Source organism: Drosophila albomicans, chromosome 2L, assembly GCF_009650485.2.
Source record: "Drosophila albomicans strain 15112-1751.03 chromosome 2L, ASM965048v2, whole genome shotgun sequence".
In the NCBI taxonomy this organism is placed as follows: Eukaryota; Metazoa; Arthropoda; class Insecta; order Diptera; family Drosophilidae; genus Drosophila; species Drosophila albomicans.
Genome location: NC_047628.2, coordinates 15,893,568 through 15,918,828, shown reverse-complemented (window position 1 = coordinate 15,918,828; position 25,261 = coordinate 15,893,568). Strand labels below are relative to the sequence as shown.

General features: G+C 37.1%; 1 protein-coding gene across 1 annotated transcript in view; it reads right to left on the bottom strand.

Annotated features, from left to right (window-relative positions):
• Positions 1-224: 224 nt before the first annotated feature.
• LOC117564913 (protein sax-3) overlaps positions 225-25,261 on the bottom strand; it is a 56,940-nt gene continuing 31,903 nt past the window's right edge. The window contains exons 3-14 of the mRNA XM_034243867.2: positions 23,348-23,450; positions 20,473-20,775; positions 20,263-20,403; positions 18,102-18,233; positions 16,000-16,937; positions 14,990-15,109; positions 14,484-14,910; positions 9,931-10,026; positions 9,607-9,853; positions 9,380-9,543; positions 6,565-6,826; positions 225-3,161 (exon numbers count right to left, since the gene is read on the bottom strand). Coding sequence (XP_034099758.1) covers positions 2,024-3,161; positions 6,565-6,826; positions 9,380-9,543; positions 9,607-9,853; positions 9,931-10,026; positions 14,484-14,910; positions 14,990-15,109; positions 16,000-16,937; positions 18,102-18,233; positions 20,263-20,403; positions 20,473-20,775; positions 23,348-23,450 — 4,071 coding nt within the window. The 3' untranslated portion in view covers positions 225-2,023. The remainder of the gene's footprint in view (positions 3,162-6,564; positions 6,827-9,379; positions 9,544-9,606; positions 9,854-9,930; positions 10,027-14,483; positions 14,911-14,989; positions 15,110-15,999; positions 16,938-18,101; positions 18,234-20,262; positions 20,404-20,472; positions 20,776-23,347; positions 23,451-25,261) is intronic.

Below are 25,261 nucleotides of genomic sequence, written 5' to 3'. Positions count from 1 at the left end.
CTACTTTGCAGCGTCGAAACGTTTTCTCTCGCCAATTTCAACTAATTTCGCCAGCGGGAAATGAAGTGTCTTTAAAGTAAATGTTTAAAGCAGAATTAAACAAATGATTGTTGATTGTTGACATTGACTTTATGTGATTAACAATCGTTGAATGAATGCATCTTTCACATTGTTTTCCCCCTCCCTTTCAGTAATTAAATAACTCGACTTTGTTTTGTTTTTAATTTCATAATTATGGCATTTTTATTTGCATTTTAATTACTACATTGTAAATACACACGTATTCAATATCAATAATTACACATAGACATATAGTTAATTTCAGTATTTTCTAATGGATAAACAACATAGTACGGGAACGAATATAATATGTATGCATTGTATCTATTTTTATTTATCTCTGTGTTGTTGTGTTGTGTGTATTCACTTAATATTCATGTAATATTCAATATGGTATACTATATATGAATATAGAGTAGAATGGGTTTTAAGGGGGAGCAGTCACATTTCAATGCATATCTAATTGTCTGCCCAATGCAAAAGTGCAGTTCATTAGTGCGGCAGTTACTGTGTTACAAGTTATAATTATTTATGTACGTACTATGTATATATGTATATTTATCAGTATATGTTTATGAGAAATGGGTTAATAATTGATTTTTAGACTGTAAATTGAAGGAGTTTTTGCCATATGCCTAATGGTGGTATTTACGAACTATATCGAAGTGTATATTTATATTTATAGTTATAGTTATGTGTATGTATGTAATTAAACAACAACTAAATAATGTTTCAGCTATAATTAGAGGGTGATTTCTAAATTACTATATGCACAATTTCATTCACTTATTGTTTTCTTTCTCTCTCTTTACAGATATCCTATTTGCATATTTGAATATTTTAATTCAATTTGATGTTGCGCGTAAGTCTAGCCTTATTACAATATTTACACTTAGCAACTAAAACATTCATTCAAGTGCAATATATATAGCTTAAAATTTACATAATTTACTTTATCGATTTAATTAGCATAATTATCATTGTAGCTGCGTTAAGTAACAATCTAACTAACTGTCTATGTAAGCGACGGGCTTTTGGCTGCCCGCATACTTGGAGGAACTTATCATACGTTTTTTTCTTTAACATTTACAATCATCTACAAGCTAAGTACTAATTCTATGAAAGCAATTTGTAGAAACAGGGAGAGATGTAGAGGGAAAAAAGAAAGCGACAGTGGGTTTCTTTTTTGTTTGTTTTTTAGTAAGTCTATCACTAGCATAGAGCCAATCGCCACTTTTGATTGGCACACATTTGTTATACTTTTTTGTTTTGTTTTATGAACTCTGCTTTTTGAGTAGTTGAAGCACGAAACCTTTACAAGTAAGAAACAATTGAATTTAGCTTTTTAAAATAGTCGCACACAGTTTGGTTTCAGTCTTAGTCACATATAGCAGTTTTACGAAAGAAAAGCGGAGCTCGAAATGATTAAGAGCACCTAAAAAGCTTGCCAAGCACATTAAAGCTCAGCCAACAATTTTGAAAGCCTTTGAGGGCATTTAAAGTGGATGAAAGCTATTTTAATTGCTTTTCGATTTATCTTGCTGGCTTTTAGCTGATTTAAATGTGTTTTAAGGACAGATTCGAATTGTTGTGCATAATTTTTATCGCTTTTTGATTAATCTGGCTTGCATTTAACTATTTTCAATGGACTCGCTAATTTTTTTTTTTTTGCTTTTGGCTTAATTTTTTATGGTTAAACGGATACTTTCGCATACTTTTCTATTGCTTTTGGATTAATTTCGCTTGCTTTAACTCAGCTTTCGGTACTCTGTGTGTGTTACGTATACGCCCCGTGTCTTCTCAACTCTTACTCGAAATTCTCTGCCCCGCCATTGTTGAATCGCTCACACCAAGCAAGCAATTCCCTCACTTCCCGCGCATACAGTTGCTCCTGCGCTTGCGTTGAAAGCTGTCCACCACCTCCTCCTGGCACTGGCAACTGATTGCCCGCTGTGGCCAGAGGTCAGACATTGTGGCAAGGCTGCTGATGACTGCTGCTGCCACTGCCCGAGTTGCTCAGCAGACTGCGCTCGCTGGCCACACTCCCGGGTGCATAGATCAGTTCGTTGGCCTCCTTGGCCAAAGGTTCCTCCACATGCGCCTTGCGACTGCCGCGTGTCGATTGTCCACGCCACGATTGCGTTTCCAGCGGCTGTGGATGCTGCTGCGAATGTGGCACAAGGGGCAGCAACTGTTGCTGCTGTTGCGAGGGTTGTTGTTGATCATCCACCTTGACATACAGCCGCTCCATGTCGTCCAGATCACCGTCGGCCGTGTGATAAAGCGCCTGATCATCGTCATGGGACATGAGCATGGCCATGGGCGAAGGCGAGCCACCGCAACCTGAATCAGCCAGACCATTGTAGCAGAAGGACGAACCATCCAAGTCGAGCAAATTCTGATGCTGTTGCTGGCTCTTGGTGGCAAGTGTTTGATCCACATGCTGTGCTGCCTGAGGTTGCACCTTAAAGCGTGCACTGTCTCTGCCAATGCTGCAACCGTGTGGCAACTGTTGACGTCGCACGCTGGCAAATTGCGATGAATTGCTGCCAGTTGTAGAGGATGGTTGCTGCTGCTGCTGTTGCTGTTGATGTCCATTGGGCGCTGCCTCGTACGTGTGACAGTTGCTCAGCTTATTCTCGGTGATGTGCATGTGCATGTGCTTGTCCTTGGGATAATAATACTGATCCGAATAGACGGAGCGAGCGCCATTCGTGTTGCTCGGATAGATCTCGCCTGTCGTTGACATTTGCTGATAGATGTTGGCGCTGGAATGCGGCTGCTGTAACTGTTGCTGCTGATGTGGCGACTGTTGTTGCTGCTGCTGCTGCTGTTGATGCTGGTAATGCGGATGCATGGGTCGCTGCATGCCATAGGAACCGGGCATTGCCGCTGGGCCTGGACGTTGCTGATAACGTGGTTGCTGCTGCTGCTGCTGATGTTGTTGCTGCTGCTGCTGCTGTTGACCGGGATTGAGGATGGCTGAGGTGGCATATGGCGCTGGTGAAGCATTGCCATGACGTCCATATTCGCTGGGCGCCTTGCCAAAGCTGGACACCTCAGCATAGTCCGTTGGTATGTTGGAATATTCGCCCACGTAGCTGCAAATGAAGAGATAAAACAAAAACACAAAATGAGTACAAAAAAAATCGGTTATTGCTGTTGCCTGTTTATTACAAGAATTCCCACGCCCGCATTGAGGTAATTGGAGAGGTTGGAGAGGGGGCAAAAGTGTGGTGGAAGCGCAGCCAAACCAAATTTTTCAGCTGCCCATTTTTCGGTTATAAATTTGGTCAAAAACGAGGTGGAGAAATGGAATTTATGGCGTGCGGTCTACACGCCACAGACGGAAATTTGCATTTCGGTTTTAGTCCGGCCGGAACCAGATCCGTGCATGGATCCACACACCCACACACACACATACGCTGACAGACACACTCGCAGTTGGCTGAGCGCGTGCTCATGTGTAAAAATGATATTTATTTCGGATTTAACATTTTACATATTTACACCTGCAGCTGAGGTAAAAGCGCTTCAGCAGCTCTGTAATGTGGTGCAAATGGATCTGGCTCTAAGCAAAGATAACTCCAATCAGCAGCTGCAACTAAGCGAAGGATCTGCTTTACGCACTCAAATAACTAAACAAGCAAAAATAGTCGCGTAAAACAGCGAAATTAATTAAGTGCGAGACTAAAGAAATACCCTGTCAAATACTGAATGAAATTTGTGGGATAAAAAGATGATATATTAATATAATATACTAAATACTACCAAATGTAGTATTGTTGATCCCTACAAAATATAGTATTTCGTATATTTTAGTATTTAGTATCAAACTAAATTGTAGGATGAAAAGTTTATATATTAAAATACCAAATACAGTATTTAGTATATTTTAGAATTTAGTTGGTAGAATGAGAATTTGGTATTTTAAAATACCGAATACTGTCAAATCTAGTATTTGGTATATTTTAGTTTGTATGATGAAAAGTTGATAGATCAATATACCAAATATTACCAAATATATTATTTAGTATATTTTAGTATTTGGTAATTTTTAGAATGAAAAGTGGGTACAATAAAATACCAAATACTATCAAATATAGGATTTTTAGTATTTTGTAGGATGAAAAGGATGAATTAAAATACCAATTACTATCAAATATGGTATATATAGTGACTTATAGTATTTAGGATTATTTAGTATTTGTTATAAATAGAAATTAAAACATTTGGAATCCGGAATATTGGAATATATGCTATAAATAAACTCACACTAAACTAACTCATTACAACCCTTATTATCTAAACTTTTTTTTTGCAATATTCAACATTTAAAATTCAAACCATAAATCAAGCTTTATTTTTTCGGTATTTGTCATATTCTTTGTATCTCTGCTTAAACACTCAAGATACCCTTTTTCCCAATTAATTCACCTGATGTCGTGGTATTAAAAGGTGTAAAATAACCACCCACACACGAATTTTTTAGCATCATTTTCGTATTTAAATACTGAAAGCGGATTAAACAGCAGTTCCCGAGCGAAAAAAACGTAAACGAAAATGCAGCCAAAAGCTGACAAGCAAAAAAAAAAAGGAACGAAAGCAGAAGATATACGATGTATTGATGGAGTTGCCATGGTGAAGAAAAAACTTCAGTGCGTGCATTTCAAAATACGCTTTTAATGCCTTTAATGAGTTTTCATTTTGGCGAAGGGAAATGCTTGCAACCAGCATAGAAGAGCCAGAGCAGGTTAAATGTCAGTGGAAACTATGCAAAAAGTAAAACTAAATAGCAGTAAGTAGCTTACAGCTAGAGGGGAAAAACCTGGCAGCTCAAAGTGTACAAATTTTATGTGCATGAAACTTGTTACACACGGCTAATTTGAACAGAACTCTCAATTATTTGCTGCAATTTTTAAGGGTACATTTAAAGTGAATTCAGAAGTCTTTATATAATTGGGGGGAAATTGCAATTCGTTTTTCTCCACACATATGATATTCATTAAAATGTGATTACTTTTATTGTTATTATTATTGTTATTGTTATTGGAGTTTTCGCGCACTATTTTGTTGCAATTATTTTATATTAATATTTGCGTTGAGCTCTTGCTCTTCTCTGCACAATTTTCGATTCGAGTTTTTAATGACTAATTAAGTGTGCAAAAATAATTATAATTATCTCGGCACAAAATTTATGTACACAGAAGTCGCGCGATGGAAAAAATCACACATATATTTTAAAATATGCATGAAAATTGTGCACAACAAATTTATATAAATTCTTTCATTATTTTTATATGCGTTTTGTATGTCGACTCTTCAGCTTTTTGCGCTTGATTGGCATTTAATTGCCATTTGGTAGACAGCAGCAGCAGCTGAACTGGCATTGATTTGTCGTCTGTAATTTAACATTGATAGGATAAATTGATAGGAAATTATTACAAGAGCTTAAACACTTGTCGCATGCCGAATAGAAAAGTATTTTGAGCAGCGATTTTAAAGCATTTATTATGTGAAAAATTATTGAATTATTTAATAGCACTTTGGCAAGCACACAAAAAATACAACTCGATGACCTTTCCTGCCTATTCGGGCTAATTTGCAGCTTTTGTGGCTGGCATTAAATTGGCCACAAAATAAATAACAATTACGGTTTTGGCAATTTCAGCTACGAGAACTGCACAAACATTTGCCCATTGCTATGCTATGCATCTGCAAAACGCAAACAATTATTGTTCCCTGTGATTCTCGATTGGCCAGACAAATAAATTAGCCAATGCCTGGGCAATTGCTTGCCAAATGCAGCCAGCCTTGTTTTGATTAACCATTCCACTGGACATTTTGTTATGCATAAATAAATTACAAAAATGCCATAAGCATTAAACAAATTTTAAAACATATTTCGGTTCGAGCCCAAATAAGTATGCAATATTTTTTGCGACTAACGAATTCTGACTTTGATTTATTAAGTAGTTGAATCAGTAAAATAAAGTACCTTAACAACACATTTTACGAAAGTAAAATACAAAAATATTAATAGCATTTTTTCAAATCACCCACTGAAATACTTTTTCTCGACATTTAAAGCTGTCCCTAGTTGAAGTTTTTGTAACGTCGCTGCGATAATTACATTTGTGCCAACAGGGAGCTGGACAAAAAACTATGCAGCCACTCTGTAAAAGTGTCCATTGGGAGGTGTGTCCACTGCCTGTACACACCAAAAAATCAACATAAATACCGCGCCAACATCTCCATTTCTAACTTGATTTTGTTGGCGCCGCACAAAAACAAAGAGAGTAAAAAGCCAAGCGAAGCCGAAAAAAAACTGAAAATGCTACGAAAATTTTTCGACGCGCCAGAAAAATGCAATTTCACAGTTTGGTGAATTTTTATTGTCGTCGCTTTTGAGTGGGTCCCCAGTTAAATTCGACTGTTTTCTTTTTTTATTCCTGGTTTGTTGCAAATGGCAAAAAAAAAAAAAAAAACAACAAGTAAACTTACCGCTGATGGTTGCGTTCGCTGGCGTGTCCATGAATATCATCGATGTTGCTGCCGTTGGCGCCGCTGCCGGAGGCAACACCAGCGCCTGCATTTGCACCACAGACGGGCGCATAGTCGGCGATGTGATCCTTCTGCATGTCGAGGGTGTCGCCGCTGGGCGAGGTGCGCCACACCATGCCACCGGTGGAGGCGTCCAGCCAGTAGCCGTTGCCATTTCGCGTCGATAGACTCGGCATTTTGAGCACGTCGCTGGTGTGATTGCCTACAGGTGAGAAAGAGAGAGAGAGAAGACACAGAGAGAGAGTTAGTGTGGGGCATGATGAGACAGAGCAATTAAATGTTTTGCAACAAATTGCGAATCAAATGAATTGTTGCCGGAAATTAACAAAAATACAAAACTGTCGCTTAGATGTTCCCAAAAACGTAAAATCCTTAGCTACCAATTTTTATTGTTCAAAGGCAATAAAAAAAATAATAATTTAATGAAATGTAAAAAATATGCCAGAAACATATTTATATCTAATATATATATATTTATAAGCATTAGAAGCATTAGCAAAAGCTACATAATCAAATTGCATTTAATATGATTTATTTTGACCACCGGAGACAATACTTTTTTAAATTCCTCAAAAAAAAGTTGGCGAAATGACAGCGAAAGTGTTTTTCACTGGCTTTTGGGATTTTAAATGTCGCGCTGCAGTGGCTATAAATTCAGCGCATTAAAATAATATTATGGAATTGTGGGGTTGCAGGCTGAAATGTTTTCCACACACACGCACACACACACGGTGAAAAATCAAATAAATTATTGTCAATTTTCCAGTTGTCGCCCCCGCCTGCTCCCGCAACGCAAAATGTGTTGCATACTTTCGCGCTGAATGAAAAATAAATAAGTATCGCATAAAAAATGCACCAATTAAACTGTCCCCGGGTTATAACTGCACATCAGTCGACTATTTTATGGGCTATTGTTGTTCACCTTATTGTTGTTGCTGTTTTTTTTGCGCTCGCTTGCCCGCTCGGACTTTTATTGTCTATGGCTGTCGTTCTCGTTCAGGTGCCTTGCGCTTTTCCCTGCTTAGTTTATGTTGGCCCCCATGAATATGCAATACTTTTTTTTGCTTTGCTTTGCAGTTGTTTAAATTGTCGGTTAGCTGTGGCTTGTTCAACAATTCGCAAAGTTGAAAAACCAAAGGCAGCAGCAGCAGCAAAAAATGGGATTACAACTATATTGTGAACTATAGAAATTGAAAATAACGGACACGCGGCTAGAGCTTAACGAGCATTGTTTTCAATTCTCTTTCACATGAATTTTGCTTTTGTTTTTTAATGGAGTGAGCGCCAATTTTTTATGAGTTTCTTGAGCAGCGCATCAAAAACAAAAAAAATGCAATCAAATAGTTTTTGTTAACTTAAGTATGTGTCAACATATTGTTGAAAGGTTTTGCTTTGTGATGGTATTTAATAATGACAAGGGATAAATTTCGGTAGAGTGATATTACAATAGAAGCAATATTTAATTCAATATACATATAATTTTGAATTTTTGATAAGAGTATGCTATGAAGATAAAATTGATGAACTAAATAATTAAACAACAAATTTACCCAATCATTTCTTTAGACTTCTAGGAACCAAAAAAATTGCTATAAGAATCTAGTCTGCTAACTAAATAATAATTAATCAAATTAAACAGAGTGATTAAATTTCCATTAAATGCTTGTAGTTTAAATATTCTTTTTCATTTTTCACTTGTTTTTAAAAACATTTCAATTTACTTTTCCTACAAATTTCTATAGCTGAAACTTTTCCCTTCCTTTAACTAGACTTCAATTGACTTTCCTTGAAATACGCACACATTAAATATATCCGACTGATTTTCAGTTTCTTCAACTACACTTCAATTAAAGTTATTTGAAATTTTAATATTTTAAACAAATCTCACTTCTTGTAAACTATATTTCACTTCTATTTCAATACATTTAAGTTTAAAAGTTTTCACTTCTCTATTCTATGCCACTTTTCACTTTATTTTAAATACTCTTTAATCGGCATAGTTTAAATATTCTTCCCAAATTTTCACTTCACTTTAAATACACTTGAATTTCCAATCAACTGCTTTCGTAGCTTAACAAGCGCTGTCATTATCGAATCAACACACACATATCACAACTAATTGATTTTATCCAATTTCAATGCGAATGCCATTTAGATTTCCCCTTCCTAAGTTGACTATATGTTGCTGAATTTATAGTTGTTGGGGGTCTGCCACAAGCCCTGCAAAGCGTTTACTGCTAAACCAAAAAGCCTAAGCAGCAACGTGCCACACAATTTCGGTAGAGTAGAGAGAACCCCGCTGCTCTTTCCCCTTCCTCTTCCCCGTTCTACTCCCCACTCAATGCACTCCACTCGTAATGCTGCTAATTTCAATTAGACCACAAGGTCTGGGAGTCGAAACATGCCGGGGACACACTCGGTGCAGCCAACTTGTTGGTTAATAATGCACACAAAACTAAATGCATAATTGGAGTCGAGAGTGGGCCAAAAGGGGGCAGGGAGAGCGACGTGCAAAATGTTAATTTCTATTATGTGCGCCCAGCACGAAAATTCGTGCTGCTAAAATATTTATTCGCACCTATTTTGTTGTGCCGTGCTGTGTGTGGGAGTGTGGGAGTTGTGTGTGTGTCTCTAACAATGCAAAATTAGCGTTATTTATATATGCAAATGCCACGAGGAAGGAAGCGCCACTAGCTGCCCACAACGGATGGCAACTCTCTTTACTCCCTTTACCCTTTCCCTTTCCCGTACTCACCTCGCATCGTATTCAGCGCAGACTGTTTCATCATCATGTGCTTTCGCTTCACAAAGACCATGGCACCAAAGGACAACATCATGATGGCCAAAATGGCGCCGAGTAAAATGATGAACCACGGCTGTGTTAGCACATCATTCACATGCTCCGGGTTGATGGGATAACTAAGCAGAAAAGGAATTTCGAATTTATTATTTGAACTTTTTAATCAAGTTTCTTTAACTTACCGCTGATTGATGAACGGATCGAGACGTTTGGTTACCGGATCAAGACGCAACGTAGCAGGCACACAATATGGTCCAATGCCTGCATTATTGCCCGCTGCCACGCCCACCGTGTACATGACGCCCTCGGTGAGATTGGCCAACACAAGTGTCGGAGAAGCAGCATCGATGGTGACATTTGTTAGAATACGCGAGAAATTGTGAGCTGTATCAATGCCACGCACAATGACGTGATAGTAAAGCAATTGACCTGAGAGAAGAGAGAGAAGGGAAAAAGCGAGGTTAACAAAGGGTTCGAAATTAGTGTAAAAGGTTTCCCAAACTTACCATGTTGTTCCTTCATTTCGGGTGCTTTCCATTTCAAGAACACGGCGGAGGCATTCAAGAGTATTGCTTCCATGCCAAATGGTGCATCGTTGGGCACTGAAAAATTGAACAGAGAGAAAACAAAAGTTGTTTTAGGTTTCGAGTTGAGATTCGTTTTTGATTGCCATCAGCTGGCAGATGGCAGCTGGCTAACAAAGGTCTAATGAGACAGTTTCACAGCCACGCTAATTAATTGCCATTTAGTTTGTAGTTGGCCAACAGTTTCCGGGTTATCTTCTTCTTCTTCTACTACTCGAGTGTGACACACACGCGGTATGAGTTATATTTTTAGAAGGAAACATCAGCTGGAGGCTGGCTGGCATCATCAAGTGTGTGCAACTCACGTTTGTGCTGCGCGCACTTCAAAAGCTCATCTTCATTTGTTTATTTATTTCCTTCTCCCTACTCCAGTTGTGTTTTTTGTTTTTTTTTTCTGTAAATTTTTTCAGTGTCTGTGTCTGGTTGAAGCAATTTCTTTAAATAAACACACGTGCGAATGCGAAACAAAAACAGCGCGACAGTCAAAAGCAAACGTCTCTCTAAATAGGTGCAGCTAGGTAGACATCCCTCTATATATGGTATATGTTTATGGGGTTAGCAATACTTGGGGAGTCGTGAGTAGCCTGGCATCGCTTTCTCTCTCTCTTTCTCCTCTCTCTCAGCTCATCGCTCCTTTCTATTTTGGCTTTGTTCTGCGACATGCTAAAGTGCTTGTCAGGCTTTTGTCTGTGCTTCTAGAGGGATTTCCCTCTGCTTTCTTTTTGTTTCATATCTATTTTGTTTTCTTTTTCCTGTTGTTGCTTCTTCCACTTCTTCTATTTTGAGACGTGGCTGATGACGCGCTTAACACGTAGCTGCCATTGTGTGGCATATACGACCTCGAGGCGTTTTCGCTCTCTCGACTCTCTTCTTGACTCGTTCAAATGTGTTGCACGTTGCATTTGCCAAAAACCAATTGGCCAGAATGGCAATTGAAAATGTCTGTATCAAAGGGCTAAGTAAAGCTAAGATCCATCAGTTAAATGACAGTAGACTGTGTAAACGATATCAATTGGTAAAGTTATCTGAGTTTGCAGTGTTCCAGAGAATTGTCATTTGTTTTCTTTTTAAAAGAGCTTGCACAACATATTGCTATACTTATAGTTATAGTTGCTATACTTATAGTTAATGCTACATTTGGTTTGGTTTTTTGCTATACATTTCTACACTAATTATAAATTAGAAATATTTATTATAATAATATTCAATATTCTCAGAGTTAGATGTCAGATCTTTTTTTTTCTTCCAAAATTTTCTATATTATACATCAAATTCTCTTTGAGTTACAGTCTTTTCTTTATTGCAGGGTATTATATATAATCATATAATATAATATAATAAACTTGGCTGTTGGCTATACTTTTCTATTCCAAAAATATAATTCGAAGTTAGGAACATTCATTTATATTTTTATGTAACTCAACATTTGCTGAACTGTTTCTTTACTTGTTTTTTTTTTTTTCATTTCAATACTTGTACTATTAAAATTTGCTTTAAGTTAAAATGTTCACTTTATTGCAGGGTATAAGCTAATCGTTTCCTTTAGAACTTGCTACTTTGCTGCAGTTTTGTGCCCACTTCCGCAGCAGCTCAAGGAGCTGTGCCGAATGCTTCCTGTGTGGCATTTGCCTACACAGGATGAACAAACGCACATGAAATTTGCATTTGCATGGCGCTGCAGCTGTTTTGGAACCACTGTGCAGCAAGCAGGTGAAAGAATTGAAAAAGAAAGGGGATTAACAAACAGAGAAAGGGAAAGAGATAGAACTTCGAGACTGCGTCACGCAGCAGCAGCAATAATTGTTGTTTATCTTTACACAATTGCGTTGGCAATTTCTTTGAGTTGTTGTTGCAATTGTTGTTGTTGTTCCTCCACTGACTGTTGCTCATAATACTTTAGCTATTGTTGTTGCTGCTGTCAGCAAAAGTCAGACGCGCAAGTGGAAATGTGATGCATACGAAATGAGTTTTGATTTGAAGAGCCAAAAGCAGCGACTGTGACAGACTCCTGAATTTTGTCTCCTCCTCTTCCTTTTGGTGGCTGCAACGCGTGCAACGTTTGTGCATTTTATATATTGCAGCTGCCACACAGTTTGTTGACTTATTTGTGGCACGGTCTTTCGCTCGCTCTCTTTCTACCTATGCTATCTCTTTCGCTATGTTTACTTCTGCGTCGTCAGACATTTGCCTGCCTGTAAAATTCCTGTCGCTTTTGCTGTCCTTTCGTTTCTGTTTTGCTTTTTGTATTTAATTATTTTTCTAAAAGTCGCCTCATTGAGAATTGCTCTCTGTTTATGTTCTCTTCTTTTTTATATTAATTTTTTTTGGGAAGTTTTCGGGTGATAAAATGAAGTGATAAACCTGTCTGCAAAGTTTCGACTGTTGAGTTGGCATTTTTGCATTTTGCCAACGAGAAGTACAAAGAATAAACCATAGCAAGAAATGCTAGAAAAAGTACGTGTATCTGTTGAAATATTTTCGAGGACAGTTTTATCAGGTGGCATCTATGGAAAACAAGCATGTGTCTTACTCAAGAGAGCAACTAAGAGGAGCTCAGTAATCCGAAAAGAGTTTTGCCAGCAGATAGTAGAAAGTATATAGCTGCTTTTTTTATAGCTAAACTGTCAATAAGAAGAACAACTTTCAGCTGGGGAAAATTTTGAAAAAAGCAAAGTTTAAAGATATTTTGGTTGTCTCAAAAGAAGTAAAGATATAAAATGTACTTGCTGTCTTAAGATTAATTTAATAAAGCTGTTTTGAGATGTTCTTAAGTTTGATAATGCCAAAAGAATACTAGAAAATTCAACGAATTTCAGCAAGAAGTGTCTTTTTATTCTATGCCAATTGTATTTTCCTTTAAGAACCTAAATTTTTAAGTCAAAGAGTATAGAGCTGTTTTTTTTTAATAAAAAAAAAGCTGCCAATAAGACGAGATTGGCTGAAAAATTTTTGAATAAGAAGAGTTTATAGTTGAGGAAGTTTGAAGATATTTTAGTTGCTGGCTTAGGATCAATTTAATGAAGCTGCTTTGAGACGTAATGTAATTGCTTAAGTTAAGGAAATTCTAGTCGATAACGATAAAAGAGTATTCTAGCTCTAGTCTCAATTGTATTTGTCGCTAAGAACCTGAATTGCTTAGTCAGTTTTTTCTCTACCTAAATTACACTTCGTACTTCGTGTTTACTCTCTACCCCTTTCTGGCAGCTTTAAATGATCCTTGAGCACACCTTAAGCCCCTACCGAATCATTTGTGGCCACACAGAAAGCATCCTTTTTTCGTGATTTCACCTGCGTCGCTTGTGGCATCAATAATGCCACACATGAGTTGAGGCGCCTCCTTCACGTTCGCCTTGGCAATCGCTACGTGTCGCACGCATATCCTGGCGATATCCGTTTTGATTCGCTTATTTCGCTTTTTTATTTTTATTTTTGTTTTCCGCCATTTCCCGATGATTGACATACATTCCATTTCGCCAGATTCGTAAAGTTGCAGCCCCCTTTTCTGAATGTGTTCTTTATGCGACCCTTGGAATTATATGCGATTATTGGAACCCGCATCTGGCAGCTGGGCCAAGGAGGCAATGTCGAAGGCATTTATATCCTTTTATTGAATTGGTTTATTGTTGCAATGTCCTCCTCCACGCCCATCGCATTTGTCACAAAACAGCAAACTACCCCCGCTCTAGGGTGGCAATTTTTATACCCGCTACCCATATGAGAGAAGGGTATTATAACTTTGTGCCTGCAGGAACTGTATGTGGCAAGCAGAGGAAGGCATCTCTATACAATATATATATTCCTGATCAGCGTCAACATACGAGACGATATAGGCATGTCGTAGCCTTTGGTATAATTGTAGTATTTTTGCGGTATATTAATTTGGTATATAGCCATTTACGTATGTATGCCGCTTTGGCTGACAATCTGGTATATTTTGTATTTTATGGTATATTATGAATGCAGTATATCAATATATCAAATATAGTCTTTGACATATTTTTAGTATTTTTGCACTATGTTATTTTGATAATCTGACCATTTTAACGTAGTACTATATCAATATACCTTTGGTAAATTTTCAGTATTTTTGCGATATATTAATTTGATATATTTTAAAATTAATACCGAACTGTTTTGCTTTCTTCACAATGTGTAGAATTTTTGTGGTATATGAATTTCGTATATTTTAATTCTTTATTTGCAATGACTATCGGGTATCTCACAGTCGAGCACTGTAGTTGTTTTATTTTTTTTTCGTTTTTTTTTTTGGTGGTTGTTGTGAAGGTATTTATATGGTTTGTTGAATCTGACTGGTTCATTAGACGCCGTGGCGTAAACAGACTTTAAATCAAGTAAAACTCTGAACTTATATTTGCCTACGAGTATGTTTTTGCCCTATGCCCTAGCATAAATATTACATCAAAAGGAGAAAAACTCCTTCCTTATATTATATATGTGTGTGTGTGTTTACTTACCATCTTCGAGGGTTCGAGCGAGGCGCGAATTTGAAGGTTTGCCCTCAACGGATTTGTAAAATGGCACAATGAAAAATTCATAGAGCGTATACTGCACGAGGCCGGTGAGGGTGCAGGATGAGGCTCCGCCACCATTGAGTATCGTTAGCATACGATATTTGCTGCTAAACAACGTGGCCAGCGATTGCTGTTGCTGCTGCTGTGTGGATTCCATTGCATCACGTTTCCCGGCAGCGGCAATATTTGGTTTTGTCGAAATCAATGCCGATGCCGATGCGGAAGCCGAGGCAGAAGCTGTAGCTGATGCTGATGTGCCACCCAACAGCGGATTGGTATTGACGGTGACGGGCAGCGCATTGTTTGCAATGGGATTGGGCAACTGCCTGGCATAGATGTAGAAGCCCTCGACGTATTTGCCATTGATGATCTGCATAGACAAGAGCGAGAAATACCAGGGAATGAGTTTGATTCGAATGGTTTTTTCAGGTAGCTCTTTCGTTGCTTACCTGCCAAGTGAGCTTCATGCTGGTCGAGTCCACAACGCTGGCATTGGTGAGCTCCACCACATCGCCAGACAACAGACTGGCGCGTGCTTCGCTCAGATCCAGACCGCTGTTGAAATAGCGCTGCAAACACACACAAAAATGAGATTAAAGTTGGTGCGGAAATTAGCAAGAAAGTAGTAGAAAAAAAGACCAAGTTCTAAAATTAAGAACATTCGTCTTAAAAATCGTGTTCTTGATATAAGACTACTTTCATAACAAATTATTAAACTAAGAATACTGGTATAAAAAATCTCATATTTTCAAAAATAATATAAGATTTTTAAGTATGCTTAAACTTTAATTTAATTTAGCTTGTAATTGGTTTTTATACAATTTTGTGGGCTGTTGTGGGCGTGGCTAGATTGTTTAACAAATTCTTACTGCGTGTTTAACAAATCAACATAATCAACAAATTTGGTAGCTCTAGCTTTGCTGTTGTTTGTGTTGTACGTGTCTTAAACAGCGGACAGACAGACAGACAGCAGGAGCATCGAACTTGAAAAATATGCTTAAATGAAGATATGATCAACTCTTTTAAGCTATAGCAACTTTCTTTTGGCTGTTATACAGTCTCTAGCAAATTTAATGTTAATATTTTTTGTAGTCTCTGAGTTTGCAGACTTTTAAGACGCGGACAGACAGCAGGACAGGAAAACATGTTTAGATTAATTATAGATTTTTAAGCTGAAGCAATCTATTTATGGGTTTTACATCTATTATCGATTGCTGCTAAATTTTACAAACAAATTTGATATTTATATTTGTGATAATCTTTAAGTTTGAGGACTTTTAAGACTCGGACAGACAGAAGTCAGTAACATTCATAGACGAATAAATGATTTACTTTAAAAAGTTGAATCTGTCTTTCTTTGACTGTTACCTAAACTTGCAATTGCCACTAAAGTGTTGAACATTTTTAACTATATATATTCTTGTTATATAAATTCCATAAATATTATTTGTTGACTTACCGTGCCCACAGCAATGGGTTCCGACATGGGGCTGGGCAGCGAGAGTCCGTGTGAGTTCTCGGCGCGTATCAAAAAGAAATAATTGACACCCGGCACAAGACCGAGTTGTGTGTACGTTGTATTCTGAATGCGAGTGCCGACTGCCACCCAGCCATCGGTCTCGTTCTTGCCAAACATTTCGACCACATAGCCAACCAAACTGGAGGCGCCAACTTTGTTACTACGCGTCCAGCTCAATGTGACTGAATCCTCGCCCTTCTCCACCAGCTGCGGTTTACCTGGCGGTCCAGGATACGTGGACAACTCGGGTGCGCGATAGAACTTAATGTTGGGATTCGTTGGAGTGTCGAGACGAAGGTAACCGCTCCACGAGGATTTGCCATTGCGATTGCTGGCCACACAGGTGTACAAGCCTTCGTCCTCGTGGCGCTGCAGATCGGAGATGGTCAGGGTGCCGGCATCGGATAGATTGCGTCGCTCGTGGTCCTGCACATCGATGGGTATGCCATCCAGATACCAGGAGATCTGTGGAGCCGGTGTGCCCAATGTACGGCACGGTAGCACCACAATCGATTTCACGGGCAACGTCTGATTGACCGGACCCTGCTCAATTATCGGTGGCGGCAGCTCGAACTGTGTGTCCACACTCACCACCGTTCGACTGCTGACACTGCCCACCGCATTGAGGGCATTGCACACCACCACTTTGCCCGAATCTTCGCGTGCAAATCGCGCTATCGACAGCACCGAGCGACCCTCGGGCGTGAGAGTCACCTCGAGGCGGCCATCGCGATAGCCAGGCAGCAGCAGCGAGCTGTTGCCTTCGACGGACCAGTAAAGGGTGGGGCGGGGATGACCGCTGGCCTGGCACTCGAAGAGCACCTCGTCGCCGATCTCCACCAGCTGGTTCTTGGGGCGTGTGATGAATTTCGGAGGTGCTAAAGAAGTGGGGGAAACGGTAGAGAAAAAAAGTTGTGTTAAAAGGAGGGAATTGAAAATAATAATTTGATAAGAGAGTCCAAAAAAAGGAACTCAAATAAAAAATCGTTAAATCATTATTGAATATTAATTTAATACTTAAATGTAGAACCAAACAATTTCAATTGTAAAAGAGTAGTGAAATAATTATAGAATTTCAATTTTATATTTAAAAGTTAGACCATACAATTTCAATTATAAAAACTTGATTTGAATATACAAATGAAAACTAATAATCCTGTCTAAAGTTGTATAAAAAAATAACATTTATGTTATTTTTGTTCTATCTACATTTTTTTTAAAATTTTTTTGAATTAATAATATGAAACTAAATTTGAGTTTTTTAATTAAATTGAAAAAAGAATAATGATTTTTGTTAAAATTAATTGTTTTGTAATTAAATTAAAGCTAAATTGTATTTTTTAAATTAAATACAAATATTGTGAAATCATTATAAAATTTCACCATTACTATTTCCCAAAATATTTTTTAATATTCAATATTAAAAGCTTGTCTTTAAATTAATTTGTTTTTTTTTTTTGTTCAAGTCACAAATAAGAGTAAAACCTTAACTTTTTTTTTTAAAGAAAAAAAGGGGTTTAACTTTGTAGAAAAGGAATTTTATAAATGTTCTTTAGTTAATTTTTACGAAAATTCTTCAATTTTATCATTTTTATTAAAATACTTTAATTTTAAAATTCTTTATTAAATTTTTTACATTTAAAATTTTTATTAAAGTTTAATTTTTAAATTTTTATTAAAATTTTTTAATTTAAAAAATATCAAATTACTTTTATTTAATAAATTCTTTAATTTTTGCGAAGTACTTATTCATTTGAAATTCTTATTGAGAAGATAGAGCAATTTTTTGTATTATTTTTAAACTGTAATTTTTAGAAAAAATATTTAATTGAATAGATAACAAAAATTGCCAAATATCTTTTATTTGGTAGAATAAAAATGTATAATTTTATATGGTTTAATTTTGATAAAAATATAATAGAATTCATAAGTTGTTTTCCAACATTTTAACCCAATAACAAAATTTGGCAAATATCTTTTATTTGGTTGAATAGAATTTAGACAGACGGTTAAGTGGCTGTGAGGTCGATCAATTAACTTACCATGAACGGTGAGAATGCCCGTGGCCGTAATTGAGCCGACCGCATTGTCCGCCTCACAACTGTATTCGCCCATGTCCTCGAGCGTGACGTCGTCCAGCTTCAGACTGCGGTCCTCAAGTATGTGCACACGACCTGCAGTCGAAAAAAGAGTGTGGAGAGAGAGAAAAGAGGAGAAGGGAGGTTGAGTTAGTTGAGTGAGAGATTCATGTGAGTATTGCAAAAAGTAAGAAAGAAAATAAAGCGAGCAACGAAAGCGCACACAACGTTTTCATCGTCTTCGTCTTTTGCTTCTACTTCGTTAGTAGTTCAAGTAGCGTAAAAATGGCCAAGAGTGATAGAGAGGTTTGTGCGAGGGGTGGGGGGAAAGCAAGTCAAATAACCGCAGCAAAGTAAGCCAAGCAGTTCGAGAGGGGGCGTGGCACCTTACAATAAGAGATTTTGAAGACAACGAGAGAGCAGAACAACAACAACTTTGCTTTCTTTTTGCTCGGTTGCCTCGCTGCGAAATATCCTTTAAATGTGTTGTTGCTCTTCTTCTTCTTCAGTGGCCACTGTGCCAATTGTTTGCTTAACAAAAGTTTAGCCCAAAGCAGAGCAAATGTTTTTTTCTCCCCCCTCGGAACGTATTTTCTTTTACGGCTGCGAGGGCAGTTTAAAGAAGCGTAACTAGCTTTTGCGTGGGTTTGTCTAGTTACACTCACACACACACACCACAATTGACTGTGTGCGTGTGTGTGTGTGGGTTGCATTTTGGCAGAGGGTGCGTCCTGTCTGAAGGACAACATTGCAACAGTGGAGACGAGTCGAGTCGACTCAGTCGAGTGTTGTGCAAGCAAAATTGTTGATTGCTGCCAACAGAGATTGGCAATTAACGGAATTAAAAGTTACAGTTGTGTTTGCCCAGTTGGACGCTGCCCCTCCACCCTCCAGCCCCCTCGACAGTGGTTTGAGCTGCCAACCACACTAACAACAACAACAACAACAATAATAACAGACTAACTATAACAGTTAGCAGCGCAGCCTCTGACAACGTAGGTGTTTATTACACAGTGCGAAATGTCTAAATGAGTTGTTTAGTTGAGATACAAATTGGTCGTAAATAGAGAAATCTTTCTGTGCATTTTTGCCTAATCAAAAGATGTATAAAATTGGGTGTTAACATTTTATTGAAATAATCTAAAAAGTTCTTCTTATTACAGAGAACTTTAAAGGTAATTCAAAGTAAAAGAAACTTGGCGAAAAATGTTGTATAAATGCTTACGCTAAAGTGTATACAATTTGGTAAGAATTTGAACAGAAAAAAACTTCAATCACCATCAAAGTTTTCTTTAAAACATATTGTGCAAATATGATCCTCAAATATCTAAAAAGCTTTTTATTTTAGAAGTCGGCTTGAGCATCAAATTGTTGTAGAAATTTGTTAACATTTTTAAGTAAGTGTGCGCCTATTACATAAATCAAATTTTTAACTTTGAATATCCTTTACTTTGATCTTAAAAACATAATCTCAAATTGAGGAAAAAACTATCTTAAAGTAGTCATTTATTGACAATGAACTTTGTCTTTGTGTAATTCCTTTAAATTAAAGTAAAAATAGCAAAGGAATTCCTTATAAAGAGGGAAGCGAGTAAAGTTTCTTTATAACTTTTATTCTTATAGACATGATAAATGAGGAAAGATTATCACTAGAAAAGTAGCAAAAAAAAAAGTGACTGAATTAATATTTTGTACAAACTCTGAGGAAAAATTCTCGGTTAAAAAGTATCTTAAGAATGTAACTGAATTTAATATTTTATACAGAATCTTCATCAACTATTTGCAGTTCTCTTTGTAGACCATTTCGCTGAGTGTATTTGCAGTTGAAATGCTGACAGTTGAAACATGAAAAGCCACAGGCCAAAGGCCAAAGCAACCGCAGAAAGTAAACTTTTTTTTGCTCTGTGTGTGTTGTTGTTGTTGTACTTTGTTTGCAGTCCGTGTGTGTGCCGTTCATTTTTGTCCCCTTTACTGTGGAGGGGAGTGAGAGGGGGAGTTGAATGCAAATATGGTAAACAGAAAGCTTAAATTTCATTTGAAATGGAAAAACTAACAAAATGGCAGACGAAGCACTTCCGGTTAATTGACCATGAGATGGATGCTTGATGCTGATGTTGATACTTACGCAGAGGCATATTGCCACCGGAGGCGGTGCGACGCCACAACACATCCGGCAGAGGATCGCCGCCGATGCGACACTGAAACACAACCGAGCTGCCAACAACCGCTGTTTGATTCTGCGGACCACGTATGAGAAAAGGACGAACTGCAAAAGAAGGATATTGAAATGATGTTAAAGAGTAGGAAAGAGTTATCTTCCTCTTCTTTAGCTTACCGTGCACTTTGAGAAAAGCTGTTGCGGATTCGCGAGTGCCAACAACGTTCTTGACCACACACTGGTAACGCCCATCATCCGATTGACGGGCATCCTGTATGGCCAAATTGCCGCCATCGACGATGCGAATGCGCTTGTTGTTGCCGCTGTTGCCAGCGCCATTCAGATTCAATGTTTGTCCATTCTTGCGCCAAGAGATTTGCGGCTCTGGTGAGCCACGCGGTGCACCGCATTCCATCAATGCAACCTCGCCTTGGGCAACTCGAGTGTTTTGCGGTTCCAGTCGAAATTCATCGCGTAAAACTGATGGAGAAAGAGACGAAGAGATGGAGAAATGTAGAGAGCTAAGCTTTGATTGATTCAATATTAATAACTGTCGAATGAAAGGGCAAAGAGGAGAAGTGAAGTAAGGCAACACTCAGGTGAAACGAAACTTGCTTGATTCATCCCTTTTTTACCATTGACCAAGTGGCTGCTGCTTTGAGTATTCTTCATATTTAATGCGTCTGCCATTTGAAATCTCTTTCGCTTCTCCCTCCCTACTTTGCCCCCTTCTACAACTTCTGGCCGATATGCCAATAAAAAGCTTGATAATGATGCCTGTCCAGGGCGCTTTGAGCTGCATCTGCTGCAATATTAATAAGCTTTGCCATTTGCAATGCGTATTTCGCATTTTTATTGCTCAAAACAGAAATTGAAAAATGTAAAAAACACTTGAGCTGAGGCTGCTAAACAGGAACATACCCTCTAATTGAAAATTGGCAATGTGAAGAGCTAAATTATTTGCCTGAATAATGAATAATTTCAAAATAAAGGTGTTTTGGAAGTTTGTAGCTCATTAAAATGTAAATAAAATTAAGAAATTGTATCAATTTTGTCTGCAATTATTTTAAAGAAGCTGCTAAACTCAATTGTATGTGAAATGCTTTTTAGATTGTCTACAATTTATTTCATCAAAATAAAAATTGATGCCAGAAAGAGTGCCTTACTAGTTTGAACATTTTTTTATAGAAAAACGAACAAATGAAATTTTAAATTTTAATTTTCTTCATGATTTAATTTTTAATCTTTCTCATTATTACTCTTCTAATTACACCAGAAATATATTTTCAAAATAGAAGGACTTGATGAATGAATTGATATTTCAAATCCTTATTTAATAAATGTATGAATAATATAAATGATTTTCTGATATAAAGCGATGTAAACTACTCCCAACTTGGCATAAGACTTACCTACGTAAGTAACTTTCCCTTTCTACCAAAAATATATCTCATAAGCATTTCAATGAAATAACATAACATTTTTTACATATCGTTTTGCATTTTTCTCTGATTTGTTTGCTTTTATGCCTGGCATAAGACTTCCCTAACTAAGTTTAAATTTCTACTGGGTATCAAAATGTTGAATGCCAAATGCGAACTGCACTTGAGGCAGACGCATAATGCGCTTCAGTTGCTGCCAAAGGCAACAAAGCAACTATGCACAGACAATCTACAATCTACATAGAATTGGCATATTACCTTATGCTTAACTCTCAGTGAGGATGTTGTTGTTAAAGATGAAGGATAAACAAGGTGAAGACTATCAAATGCCAAAAGTTGATACAACCCTTTAAATGAGTTCAAGGACTGGAGCACAAATTGAAAATCCTTTTTGTGCTTATTATTAATTAATCTGCTTGGGAGCAGCCGTTGGCAACGCGCCAAAGCAGCCCCAAAAATACAAGTGAAAGAGAGAGATATAGAGAGAGAGGGAGAGAGAGCGACTCTGACTTTATTTTGTGTTTGTATCAATTACAAAACATTTCTGCGAGTGCTTTATTTTATTAATTAGAAAGTAACGTGGCTAACACGTCGTCTGTGACGGAAACAGGAACTAAAACTGGACATGCAATGCAGTTGGAGGTATCAAAAAAAAAAGTTTCCAAAAAAACTGAAACTGAATGCAAGCCACAAAAGTTCATTAGCTGAAAATGTGCAACGTCAATCGATCAATGTCAGTAAATGTCTTTTTTTTTTTGTTTCGGACTTGTGTGCCTATTGTGTATTTTATTAAATGAGCACTTAAAAGCCACAACCCCGAAAGGTAAAAATAATCTTGGAAAGCTGAAAAGTGTAGTTTTATTTTAGCTTGACAACTTTAACTTTTTTCGAATTTCAACCCTTAACTGACAAGGTAAAACTTACTGTGAGTTTATTTTAACTTTAGATAGTTGTTTTTTTATTTTGTCCTTTAATAAAATGTAGAAGAATATTTTACAAATTTATTAGGAGAACTTTGAGGAAACAATTTGTTTAAAGGATGCTGAAGTATTGACTTGATTTATTATACCTGCTGTCCATAGAAGGTGTAATTTGGTAAAGATCTTTAAAAAATGTATTTCAGAAATACTTTTTTATGGGAAAATCGCATATTTTGGCTGACAGTATATAAATATGCTAAGTATGGGCTTCAGTATATTTTTAGTATTTTTGTGGTATATTATTTTTGACAATCTAACAATTGTAATGTAGTAGTACATCAATATACCAAATATAGTTTTCGGTATATTTTAGTATTTTTTGCAGTATATTAGTTTTTACTGTCTGAAAATACTATATTAATATACCGAATATAGCCTTCGGTATATTTTTAGTACAACTTCGGTATATTTGACTATTCTAATTAATAGACCAAATATAGCTTGCGGTATTTATTTGTAATTCGGTATTTTTAAGAATAATACTGTTTTGTTTTGGTGCATTAAAATGGCTATTTGACAGTCGAACACACTTGACTATAGATTTCTTACTGGTTACCATTATCATCACTTCATCTCTAAGTTCACTAAATTCTAGTTTATTTTATGCAAGAGTAGTTTTGTGATACTTACATGCGACTTGCAACGTTGCATTTCTCGACCGCGCCACACCAAACTCATTCTTGGCCTGGCACCAATAAGTGCCCGCATCGCTTTCCCTCCTCGAGTGTATGACCTGCAAAAAGAAAAAAATGAGAGAAGGAAAGAGATTATAGACATTATTCGAGAGAGACACTCGTATGTAGACCGGATGGGTATTAAGTAGTTGGAGGACTTAAGTCGACACGTGTCAAGCTCGCATGAGATCAAAAAGAGTCAAGGAAATTGCTCAACCAAAATCAAATAAATGCTGAGAGAAACGTGCGTATTTTGGTCTGGACCTGGGTCAGTGTTTGACCCACAGCCTGCACACGCTGCGTATACGCAATTTAATTTAATTAAAAATAAAAACGTATACACTTGCTGCTTTGCAACCCCAATTTTTGGGGTCTCCTCGGCCTTAATCACTTGGCCTCTTCAGTTTTAATTGGCAACAAACTGTATGCTCGCCGACAAGTCACTTAGGCTGGACTCTCGAAAAATGCCTTCTCAAATGCCATTGAAAACAATAAAAATAAACGAGAATGGTGCGGAGAGGAGAGGGAGGAGAAGGAGGCAACAACAAATTACCCGTCTGCTTACTACGAGATATGATACGAGGAGATTTTTAATGATTTATCCCTCTCTCAAACCTCAACATTCCGGATATGCTTTTTTTTTTTTTTTTTGTTTTTTTTTTGGGGGGGGGGGGGGGGGGGGGTCGTCCGGCTTGACAAACGTTGCTGTCCAACAAAATATTGCAACCCATTTAACATTTATTTATTTTACACAACAATTTAACGCAATTTCAATTCAAAACCCACTCAGCCTGCAATAATTTGTTGAAACGAAAAACTTGAAATAACAAAATAGATAACCGAAAAAAAATTACATTTTTGTTGCATTTAATGAAAAACAGAAAACAACGCGGGGGGTGACCGGGGTAACAAATTTAATATAAACACACACACACACAGAACTGCAGTCGAGACAGATAATGTGGCATTGGATTGGGGAAAACCCAACCAAACCTAACCCAAGCAGCCCTTTCCGCATCGGCGTCTCCTCGTTAGCTCAAATTGTGAAATGTGCACGCACGCAGGGTTTTGCTGTGGGCGGGGTTAAGCCTTAGAGATGTGCAAGGGATGTCACATAGAATACGATGATTGTTGTCTAGGTTTCGATAATGACTTGTCAGCATTTTACGCAAGAGACTTTCTAAAGAATTTAAAGTTGTTTTATAGAAATATTCCATTCTCCGTTTTCGGTATTGTTGTAAAATTTAAACTGCTAACAAATTTTTAATGCATCGTTTTATTAAATGTGATTATCAATTTGAATTGCCAAACTTCTAAAATTTCAAAATTGTCAATTTTACTTAAGCGACTTTATTTGTTAACTCAAAAATATTTGATGTATTCGATTGGTATAATTTCCCATGCTTTGAATGATTTAAAAATATTTGTACAATCTTTTTGCATTCTTCTCTCAAAACTTAAAGGTTATGATGACTGGTAACTAAATTGTGAATTCCCATCCTCTTACACAGGTTTTTATATAAGATTTTTTCGATCTTAAAAAACAAACTTTTAAATAAGATTTTTAAGTTGAAAAATATTGTTGGCTTCTTGGTCTAATTTTTTAGATATTTCCATTCTCGAAACCAAATTATAATTTTGATTTTTAAGATTGCGGAATCGATATTTTTTGTAGACTTTCCATCATGATTTAAGAATAAACCTGCTTGGTTCGATTTTGATATAAAATAATCTTTGATTCAAGATACTCTTATACAATTTATTTCCTACACTTTTTTAACTCTTTTTTTTCAACCCAAAACGTTCATCTCTATGCCTCTTCCCATAGGCTTTGACTAGACGCAGTCGAAAGTGTTTCTCAGGCCTATCC